General features: G+C 41.8%; 1 protein-coding gene across 2 annotated transcripts; it reads right to left on the bottom strand.

The window, feature by feature from the left end:
* Positions 1–4,756: 4,756 nt before the first annotated feature.
* Positions 4,757–11,153, bottom strand: LOC127756196 (autophagy-related protein 101-like). 2 transcript variants are annotated; one of them, XM_052281588.1, is made up of 8 exons: positions 10,996–11,153; positions 10,779–10,842; positions 10,613–10,649; positions 9,624–9,709; positions 5,843–5,938; positions 5,582–5,741; positions 5,339–5,492; positions 4,757–5,254 (listed from the first exon to the last, which is right to left on the bottom strand). In XM_052281588.1, exons 2-8 carry the CDS (start codon positions 10,809–10,811, stop codon positions 5,251–5,253), a joined length of 570 nt encoding a protein of 189 aa, XP_052137548.1. In that variant the 5' UTR covers positions 10,812–10,842; positions 10,996–11,153; the 3' UTR covers positions 4,757–5,250. The 2 variants fall into 2 exon arrangements, with proteins under 2 accessions (XP_052137548.1, XP_052137547.1); XM_052281587.1 differs by having other exon boundaries at positions 4,759–5,224; positions 10,996–11,152.
* Positions 11,154–11,179: the final 26 nt, after the last annotated feature.

Raw genomic sequence — 11,179 nt, 5'->3', positions numbered from 1 at the left:
CTATCTTAAAACATTAGTACATGTTAACTGTATATTTATAGCATTTAACCTGTCATTATAACCGTAGCGAAGCACGAGCATTTTGCTAGTAATATTTCAACTATGACAACAAAATCATAAATTTTAATCCCTACATTAGAGATGAAAATGTGGTTTAAAACTGGAAGATATATTGGTGAGTGCATTTCCATCACAATTCAACTCAACTGGTGAAAGTAAAATACTATTATCATAGACTTGTAGTGTACTCGTGTTGTGGGCGCCGGCGCACACATCTGGCAGACTCGAGTTGTGTTGTACCTGTGCAGATGAGTGGTACACATTGGTGGTGAGCTTCTTTTTTATTTTTTGCACCTTTCTCCTTGGGATGGATTGCAACTTCTGTTTTTTTTTTACGTGTTACCAGATGCATGTGAGGATTGGAGTTCCTTGGTTTCGAGACGCAGGAATTTCTTCTTGAGGAATACAGTATTTGCATTTTCTGTCAACCTTTAGTTTTCCTATGAACAGAGCAGTTCTAAGTTCTTATTCTGAATTTTTTGGATGAAAAGAGCAGTTCAAATGGATTTCTCTGTTGGATTTGGTTCATGTTCTGAGATTGTCTTGTTGAACAGAGCAATTTAAGTAGATTCTTCTAAATAGAACAGTTCTGAATCTTCGATTGGAAGGCTCCGGATGATTTTTTTTTGTCTATAGATTTTAACAAAATTAGACTGAATTTCTTCTCGAGGAATACAGTATTTGTATTTTCTGTCAACCTTTAGCTTCCTATGAACAGAGCAGTTCTAAGTTCTTATTCTGAATTTTTTGGATGAAAAGAGCAGTTCAAGTGGATTTCTCTGTTGGATTTAGTTCATGTTCTGAGGTTGTCTAGTTGAACAGAGCAATTTAAGTAGATTCTTCGAAATAGAACAGTTCGGAATCTTGTTCGATTGGAAGGCTCAGGATGATTTTTTTTGTCTATAGATTTTAACAAAATTAGACTTCAGAATGCAACATATTACAACATCCTTTTTGCAATGATGACCTATAGGAGGTGCATATCTCAGCAGATGATGGTTCATTTGACTTTGGTTCCAGGTGATTTCAGGTTGATGCTCGTGTGCATTAAGTTTGGGTGATTTTTTGTTGTTTGAATTCTGGTCGGGAATGTCCCTACTTCCTTTATTCTGGAACTGCCAAGCTCTGCCCGCTTCGTTCCTCGCCATGAACCCACGGTTGGTGGCTCGGTTTCAGCTTCGTAGTGAGCAGTGCTCAGTTCATAATCAACTAAATTCGGGCGGGACAATATCTGAGCTTCCCTAGGTGTTCTTGAAATTTTATAGTATTGGTTCGTGTTCAAGGTTTTTTTTGGTGCAGATCATTACTCGCAGTATTCGCATCCTGTCATGTAGCAGCACTTTTCTGAAATTTTTCACCATTATATTAAGAAGGAATAAAGTTATAAAAAAAATCGACAGAAGATGTCGAGGTTAGAAGTGCACCAAAGTGCACAACCAAAAATTCATGTGCTAACCACACAAGCACAAACCCCCGCTATGCTTGGCCGATCGTCGCCGGGCCTACGACAACACCACAAACATGAGACTCTAAAAACAATGCCTTCAAGGAGGTCACGACATCAAGGACACCGCCACGCCCATCTAAGGAAGATGTGGTTTTCATCCAAAGAAACTCGCCAAGGAAGAGAGGCATCTTCGACAGCGCCCCAAGGGAGGGTTACGACGCCCAAAGGCGTAGCCGCTGCCGGCCTGATGAACCACCAGACGAGGCTTTCGCCTGAAGCCCCTGCAACCTTGCATTGAAGCTTGTCGGCCGTCAGCTCAGAAACCACCGCACTGGCAGTGGCAGCATGAGGCCTCCACCCCACCACACCGGCGCCCCTCCGCCGATCAACTTCCACACAAGATGCTGCACCTTGCCGCCACCCCTGAAAGCTAGCCCAGGCCTCCTCCGTCCTGCCACCCGCTGGCCTCCTCGTTGATTTTGGCAAAAGGAGAACCCAGAACTGGAGGACGTCTCATCGAAGGCCTGAGTTTCCCCTGTTAACCTGCTGTCATTTCAATCCAACTTAGAAATTCCCCGCAAAGAAGGGGAGGAGCTCCAGGAAGGACGAGGGTGCCCACTGGCAATGAGGAAGATGACCCACCGCCGCCAGCTCCCTTTGCACAGCCATCATTCCCTTGCGCTTGCGCACTGCCACCACACCACCAGTGGCGTCCGTGCTGGTGCCACCACCGTCGCCCAGCCTCTCGGTCGCCACGCCGGCGCCACTCTGGCCACTGCACCACCGCAGGCGCCACTCCGGCCGCCACGCCGATGCCATGCCACCACCGTTGTAGCCGCCACGCTGTCACCACGGGCTGCCACGCTGCCGCAGTAGCCCCGCCGCCGAGTGGTCTTCCACCGCCCTCAGCCGGCCGCCACCACGGCCGCCACGCCATCGCCGTCGCACCGCCACGCTCCCGCTCGGGCCATCGCGCCGTCGCCGCACGTGGGTTGCCGTTGCTGCGCCGGCTAGATTCGGGCGTGGGAGGGCCGGATCCGGCTTCAGAGGTGCCGGATTCACCGCCTCCACACGCCGCCCCGCCGCCCCGCCTCTGGCCGCTAAGGGACGTGTCGGCTTCACGCCATCCTCCTTGTGCCAAGGTGGGTGCCACCGAGCTCGATTGGTGTCGCTGTCGCCTTCCCGGCTCGCTGCCGGCGAGCTCGCCGGCAGCGAGGTGGAGAAGAGGCGGGGTTGCGGCAGTGTGGGCGGCTAGGGTTTCGCCCCCGAGCCGCCAGCGTGATAGCGACGTGGGAGGAAGGTTTTCCATGACTTTTCTGAAATTTCTTCGTTGGATAGCGAATTTTTTTGGTTCATCAGTGCAGCTCGAATGATTTTTTCTAAACTGCGTGTGGTCGTGTTGAACAGAGTAGAATATTTTAACAGAAACTTCTTCAGACTAAAAGTTCTAAATTCTAGGATTCTTCTACTAAAATCAAGCATGTGCCCTGTGCCCCTGTTGAACAGAGGATAATATTACGTATAGTAGTTTCTTTTTCCTATATGTACAAGTCTCTTATGGTTTACCATGCATGTGTCTGTCCCCGATGATTTTGACTAGATACATGCACGTTTCATGCTCTTTATGAACATATTGGTTCAGTGAACAGAACTTCTGCGTATGAAATTTGTAAATTTTTGGAACACGTTATAATCATGAGATATGATCATATGATCTGGATGTGTACACGGTTTAAGATATGTCCATGTGATTCGTTCAAAATGATATGTCCATGTGCAAAATTACAGATAAGCGCAGGATATGTTCAAATTTGAGATATGTCCTGAACTTGCTTGCAAATTTTGCGGTGTGCAGTTTCTTTATCAGTTTATCGGTTTGTATTTAGTTGTCTCTATTATTGTACTGCTTTTTACTAATATAAAATACGATTTATCTTTATCAACGTATTTTTTACTACTTATAACAAGTTAATGCGTCTATTATCGTGCGCGACGTGTCGCCACGCGGACCCTTCTATTAGAGTGAATTAGAGTGAGTACAATAAGATTGTAAGCGGGCTATACAAGTTGTTATATTATATTTCTGCTTATTTGGAGGATAGAGAAGAAAAATGGGCTATAGATTAGTAGCTAGCTACAACACGGTCTCCAACAAATTATGGCCATGTTTATTTCCCATGCAAAAATTTTACACTCTATCACATCGAAAGTTTGGACACCTGTATGAAGTATTTTCTTCGTTTCATATTATAAGACTTTGTAGCATTGCCTACATTCATATAGATGTTAATTAACCTAGACATATACGTGTGCATAGATTCATTAACATATATATATATATATATAAATGTGGGCAATGCTAGAAAGTCTTATAACCTGAAACAGAGGGAGTATTAAACATAGGCTAAAAAAATAACTAATTGCACAGATTACGACTAATTTGCGAGGCAAATGTTTTAAGCCTAATTGCTTCATGATTTGACAATGTGGTGCTATAGTAAACATTTGCTAATGACGGATCAATTAGACTTAATAAATTCGTCTCGCGGTTTACTGACGGATTCTGTAATTAGTTTTTTTTATTAGTGCCCAAACACCCCATGCTTACCCTATATAATACCCAATGTGACACACCGAAACTTTACACCCTTGGATCTAAACACCCCTATGTGAGAGAGATAGATGGAGTAGATAGTAATTATGCAGTACATATCTACAACTAATTATTATATAAGTATTATATAAGTGAACTATTAGATTTACTATAGATGATATTTTAATTTTTGGAGACTATATTATTAAACTCGCTCGAGTCAAATTAACCAGTCTCCGAGGCTGATCCAAGCTAGTACATCTACCAAGACGAATTCTAAAGCCCATGCAAATTTTGACTGCCAAGTGCCAACACCTGCATGGCAGCAGGTTTCCTATTTTGATTGAGCCATCCTTGTCAGCAACACTGGAATATTCTACCTTAGGTAGAAACTGTGATGAGCATATTCCTATGCATTTGCCCTCAAGAAAAGTGACAACATGGAAAATAGAAAGGAAAAGAAAGGAGAGGGGATCGTCAGCTGGCATCAAGATCTACATCTTTTTGTCAAGCGAGCAAGGACAGAGTTCATAACCATTTTTTGTAAATGATAAAAAAGGAAAACAAAAACATAATTAGGATATATTATGACTACTACCAATCTACCGCAGTAGCAGATCAACAGCAAGCAATCTTGACTGTTGCTTCTTGATCCAACGGCGTGTACATGTTTGCAGAACTGTATTTTCCTTTAACGCAGCATACACATTTACAAGCTTGTTTTCAACTGGGATGATTCATTATTTACAGGTAATAGCAGTATAATGCAAGGTTTTGCTTGGTACTAACAAGATCAATTGGTACTGCAAGAGGGATACACATTTCAATTGACAGTAACCGGTATCCCGTCACAATGAACCATCTAATGTTACTGCACAATACTCAGAACCTGTTTCTCTATGGAACGTGCGACACTGATAAACTAAGAACCAAATTAGCCTAAATATTTACAAGCCAGATGAAATACACACATGATTATGTACACAAACTTTGTTCCTTATGAGCATTAAAGGTGATGATAACTGGCAGCATTGGCCATCTTGAGCTAGAGGGAGTATGGATGCCCACTATTCAACACTCTCCTAAGAACATCCGTGTTCCATCCAAACATAGAATCCGAGGAGCTGTCAACACGTCCAAGGAAAACGTGTCACCTGGGGATCCAGATATATGTAAAGAATCTCAACAAAAAGGACCAATATGGACAGTTCTTATCATGAGACATATATAGGACATACCTTGGAATGGAGATCTCATGATTGAATATTCTATCAGGGATTGGAGGAATATGGTCCTTTTTCTCATTGGCAAAGTTTATGATCTGGAATAGTACTTCATGAATTGATGATTCCAAGGCAGCACGTCTTGAGCTACTCTCTTCCAATGCTTGCCCTAAGGTAATGGTGCATCACATGTGACCATAGTGTGAAACTAAGGATATCGTTGTGAAAGATGATGAAAGTGTTTTTTAGTAAAATTACCTCCAATATTTGTTAGTGCTTTAGAGCTATGTGATTTGCTATGCCTTTTTGGGCTTATTACATGCAAATTTATGAACCACTGTTCCCAATAAATACGCTCTGTTTTGTTGCCAAACCAGCTTGGGAGTTTGTTTTTCTCATCGAAAAAGGAGAGGCAAACCTGACATATTCATCTTATATGCTAATTAAATTGGAGAATAGATAATACAAGTCTAGCATTGAAGGTGGAAAATTGCAGAACAAAGAGATGGGAAATGCAACCTGACTGCTCCGATTTGGATGTTTCTCTACCCACGCAACAAACTGGTTAATCTTTTCATCAACTTCCTTTTCTAATTCAGGAAGTCCACATTGTACCTACACAAAACAACAACAATAATAATAAATCTAAGGAACCTCGTAGCATAACGAAGCATTTGTGAATCCATGAAAAACAGCCTATCCACGTTAGACCAATAGTAGACATCCGATCCCCTCAACGCCAAATAAGATTACGGTAAATTTTGCTATAGGATATCGTGACTTCACGGTTTTAGCTGTAGGACGCCGCACTAAGTGACTTTTGGGGGAAATCACTATGTAAATGTGGAAATTAGCTCATGGACACCGCGTCCATTAGAATATTCTTTTCTGGTTGAATAGGAGACCGAAATTGCGTGAAAGTTCTGAAATACCCTTCCACATGTCAGGTTTCCCATCTCTCTTCTTGCCACCAAGAACTGTCCTCCTTTCCCCTCCATTCTTGCCACAAAGAACTCCGCTGTCTCTCATGCCTCCGCCAAGACAAGAACTTGTCGCAGCGACCACTGGTCTGCACCGGCCAGCCATCCCTGCTAGCGAAACCTACGCCGCCCGAAGCTCCGCCAAGCCAAGAACCCATGGAGTTGACACCGCCTCTGCCGCCGAAGCTCCGCCGTGCCAAGAATTGTCGTGGACGATAGGGCGCCTAGTTCCAAGAACCCGCGGGCGACACCTGTGCCGCCGGGAGCTCTGCTGGGGACGACACCGCTGCTGCCGTCAGGAGCTCTACCGCAGCAAGAACCATCGGGGAGCTCCTCTGCCGGGAGTCGCAAGAATCCCTCGCCAACCGGGTGTTGCAAGAATCAACATGCGTTGGGCGATGAACCAAGAATGAACGCCGCCCACTGCCGATGTCTGCTCGCCGATCAGAGAGGAGCGGAAGGAGGCAGCAGCGCCGGCCTGGATCAAGAGATCAGCACCGGCCTGACTCGCGCCAACCGACCAAGAAGTGTGGAAGGAGGGGATAGAGAGAAGAGAGATTGGAGAGCTGACATGTGGTTCCAGGGATTTTTTGTCATTCACACGATTTCTCTCTCCTCTTCAACCGAAAATTATTATTTTAATGGGTGTGCTGTCCGTTGTCCACCAGCAAATATCCCACTTTCAAGAGTGTCTTCCCTCAAAAGTCACTTCGTGCGGTATCCTACTGCTAAAACCACGAAGTCACAGTGTCCTGTAGCATAATTTGCCATAAGATTATGATCCTTTAAGGAACATCTAATCTAAACACTTTTAACTTAGTTGGTTCTTTCCTATCATATTTCTCAAAAACATATTGTAGACCACATAAGACACGCATAAGGCAGTAACAGATAATCATTCAGATCTTGGAAGATGCCCCAAACATCACTATTCGCAATTATGTTAAAAGTAGAAACAAAACAAGCTCGTACCAATGTTTGTAAATGTTACACAGTGAAACTGAAACCAAAATACGAAAGGCAGCATGAAATCTTTTACATGGATAGTTAGGTTTTGGATAGACACTTCATTATTAGTGATACTCTAAATGTTCTTATACATGGCACAAAGACTTAACATTATACAAAATATAATGTCCATCCATTTTTATCAGGTCAGCAGTCGACCAAGAAACATGTTGCTGACCAGATTCCTAGTAGGTTACCCATGAATGCAGAATTCAAATCCATGCGGTGATACTGATTGATGGGTGCAAGGGTTTTCTGAAGAGAAGAGAATCATCATCGATCTGATGGCACAGTGCAAGAGGCTTGGCAATAGGGCATAGGGGGTGCGAAAAGTATTGCAAGATTTACCACATACATTTTTGTTTTTTTTTTCATGCTTCTGTACGTTTTTCCTACCTACTCCCTCCATTCGCAGTTGATCATCATATTGAAAAGAAAAATTCTGGTTTTATTGTTGCACAACGTTGGAAGCCAGCATATTTCTCTTTTTATCTCATGCATCTGCACATGGATTTAATGCGGAGAGATTATCCGGGGATTAATTAAACCGTCGCTCCTTTTTTATTGCTTGCATGATGCATGAATTTAATGCTGAGTGATTATTGCGAGATTAGTTAAATCCACCCGCAAAGTTAATTGGCCATGCGCGGGGCCACTGAACTGGCACTCAGCATTGTGGCTTACATGCTTGATGGATGATAACTACTGCTTGATTTATTTTTCCTTGGTATCGCTGCACAAACGTAATGGGATGATCAATTGCGAATGGAGCGAGAGTATAATATAACACCAGTAATGGCTCTGTCAGAAAAAAAGCCAGTTGGGTGCAGATAATAAGCTATAGTCTGTAACATGCACCATGCAAATTTGAGCTGATGAGGTGGGAGCTGAGAATTTTCAGATTTTGGAGCGAATGACATTTAATGGCATTTGTAATTTTGAGTGGCACAGCATGGATTGGCCTGTACCTACATTATACTACCTCCATTTTTTCTTTTTAATATATGATCCCGTTGATTTTTTATATCATGTTTGACTGTTCGACTTATTCAAAAAATTTAAGCTTATGTCTTTTTCTTTTTTGTGGCTTGATTTATCACTAAAAAAACTTTAAGCATTACTTATATTTTTAAGATTTGCAAAAAAAAATTGAATAAAATGAATGGTCAAAGGTTGTAACAAAAGTCAACAGTATCATATATTAAAAAACGGAGGGAGTACATGTGTGGATCAGTCAATAGAGTGGCCTGAATGACACAATGGGCCAGAAGCATGAGACAGAGTCTTGGCCTGACATGAAGGTGGATGTAATGGAGGATATGCATTGGGTTATCTTAGCCTAGGTCATTAGGTCGTATGGTGTAAAGGTCATAATAAACCAAAGCATGTGCTCTGGATGGCTGAACCACCTCATGGTCAGAGTTGGGTCATGCAGATAAATCAATACAATAAAATGAGACAATGAGAGAGGTGTCTAATGCAACAATTCAGAACTTCTCTGGATATAATTTTTATGGTGATCAGCAACCATAGAGCAGGTGTCACTAATTAGAATTGGTTATATGGTTATTCAAGCTAAAAATAGAAAACATGGCTATATCCTAAAGATTTTGCAGAATTCTTCAGTCAATTAACTAAAAAGTAGTTTATCAATACACACAGTAAGCTCATAATGGTTAAGAAGTAATACAGCTTGCCAAAAGCTATCTGCGTGCCTCAAGGCATAAACAAGTGCCATGACACTCATCTGAAGCTACCACGAATGAGAATAGAAGGCATTACATCCATAAAAGAGACATGACTATTGCTAATATATATTTAAGATAAACCATTATATGGTTATGATTAATCTTGTATTATCTTTGGTTTGATCTTTTCCATGGCTCTTTTGCTCTAATTATGCATCAGTGACGTGTCAGTCACACCTGGACCTTAAATATCTAATTATATCTTAACATCATGTAGCTCCTATTCTGATAGGAGTAAGTGATAACATCTCACTGTTAACAACATCAAGGCTACACAGTTCAGGGTGGACAATCGCAATAATTAAGACCAAATCAGCAGCAAACATAAAGCACAGATAGGATATTTGAATTGCTAAGCTATATTTCACTGCTACAAATACTAGACAATTGCAGTAGGAAATAACTTTCATACTTCATTTGCTAGACAATTGCAGTAGGTAATAAATTTCATACTTCATTTGCTAGCCATGAAATGTGCTTAGTGCCAGCAAACATTAGATAGAAAACCCAAATAGATTCAGTACATTAAATAGTTCAAGACCTTTATACAGGATAAATACTCACATAGGTAATCTCAAAGAAATCACAATCAACATCTTTGGGCCGAACAAGGCTCAAGGTTCTGTGGAAGAATATGGTGTGCAAAATGCCTGCAGCACAGCCAAAAGCAGCATATCAATCAGCATAGATTAGATGATGCTAGGAAGGATAAGCTGCTCTCGACTTCTCAGTTTATTACTTAACAAATATACTCGAAGTTTATTAAAGAAATTAATGTGGTGTTTTGGTTCAAACAACGATAAAACAATGTAATCAAAATGGGATGGGTATTGCTCGTGTAATGGAAGATTACTTTGTTTGTTTAGGTGGAACAATGATAACGGAATATTAAGCCTGAACAAAAGCGAAGTTCATTGAGTTATGCGGTGGCCAGCAACAGCATAACACTATAACAGGATTCCATGCCGCTCAAACCTCAAAGCATAAAGGAATTTGAACTAGGTTATCATCTGTTTTACGGCATGATCTAATGAAATCAAACAGTATCTAATGAAATCAGATCATGGCGTAATCTAATTACACCATATAACAGCAGAAGTGCAGAACTATAAACACTAGTTTCACAAATCCTTATCGCAAAATTCATGACAAACCATAGGTGCAAAAAAGCTGTGAACTTGGTACTGCCATCAAACAGTAAACAAATATGTATATATATGTTGCAAAACAAAAAAAAAATCCCAATGTGGAAGGTAGTAAATAACTAAGGGTAAATAGGTAACCTAACAATAACACTAACTAAATATCCAATTCTTTGTTCATTTGCTCATACATCATTCATCCAATAATTTTCCATTATGCAAATAGGAAGAAGTGTTCGGATGCAACATACTCAACATCCCAACTATGATTTGAAATTCTCAACATTACAGAAATATTTGAGTCCACAAACAATTCAACCCAAAACAACGATTTCATGGGACTGCAGATCGAAACAAAGGGGCACTCCTTAAGAAAAGTAAGGAGATATAGAAGGGGAAGAGAAGACTCACATCGTAGCACATCCTTGATCTCCCGAGGCTCCAGTTCCTGCGATCCAAAACAAAGCAGCACAGCAAAAAAAAAAAAAAGTAAACACAAAAACCACACCAATAATTCCATGAAAGAAAAAAAAGAAAACGAAAAGAACAATAAAAAGTGGTGGAATTTGGATCTGACCAGCTCCTTCAGCTGACAGGTCTCGCAGTTCATCTCCGCGACCCCGAAGCGTCTAATCAATAACCTAAGCCATGTGAAATTACGAATTATATATAAACTCAGAAAGCCGGTCGGATTCCCGCAGAAATATTCGGGGCTTTGGTAGCCTACGGCCCCGCTGGAGCAGAACATATGCTCGTGGAAACTCGAATCATACCGACTCGATTCTGGGGCTTACCGGGGCTGGCGAGGTTGACGACGGCGGCGGCGGAGTTGTTGGTGTGTGTCTCGCCTCGCCGGCAATGGATGGATGAATGGATGTATCGAGGAGAAGAACTGGAGAAGAGAGCTGCTGGTGGTGCCGTGGTGGGTTGCTTGCTACCGATTTGGAGAGGAAGACTGGATGCAGTGAATGGGCCAGG

The sequence above is a fragment of the Oryza glaberrima genome, chromosome 12 (genome assembly GCF_000147395.1).
Source record: "Oryza glaberrima chromosome 12, OglaRS2, whole genome shotgun sequence".
Lineage (NCBI taxonomy): Eukaryota > Viridiplantae > Streptophyta > Magnoliopsida > Poales > Poaceae > Oryza > Oryza glaberrima.
The sequence above is the reverse complement of the archived record's forward strand: the minus strand, read 5'-3'. Positions and strand labels throughout refer to the sequence as shown.

Bases quoted from the DNA above. Each gene is read 5' to 3' on its own strand.
- LOC127756196 (XM_052281587.1), bottom strand. From the start codon at position 10,811: ATGAACTGCGAGACCTGTCAGCTGAAGGAGCTG. The intron at 5,493-5,581 runs GTAATTTTACTA...CCATTACCTTAG, and splicing joins AGCACTAACAAATATTGGAG to GGCAAGCATTGGAAGAGAGT. The intron at 5,225-5,338 runs GTATGTCCTATA...ACGTGTTGACAG, and splicing joins CATGAGATCTCCATTCCAAG to CTCCTCGGATTCTATGTTTG.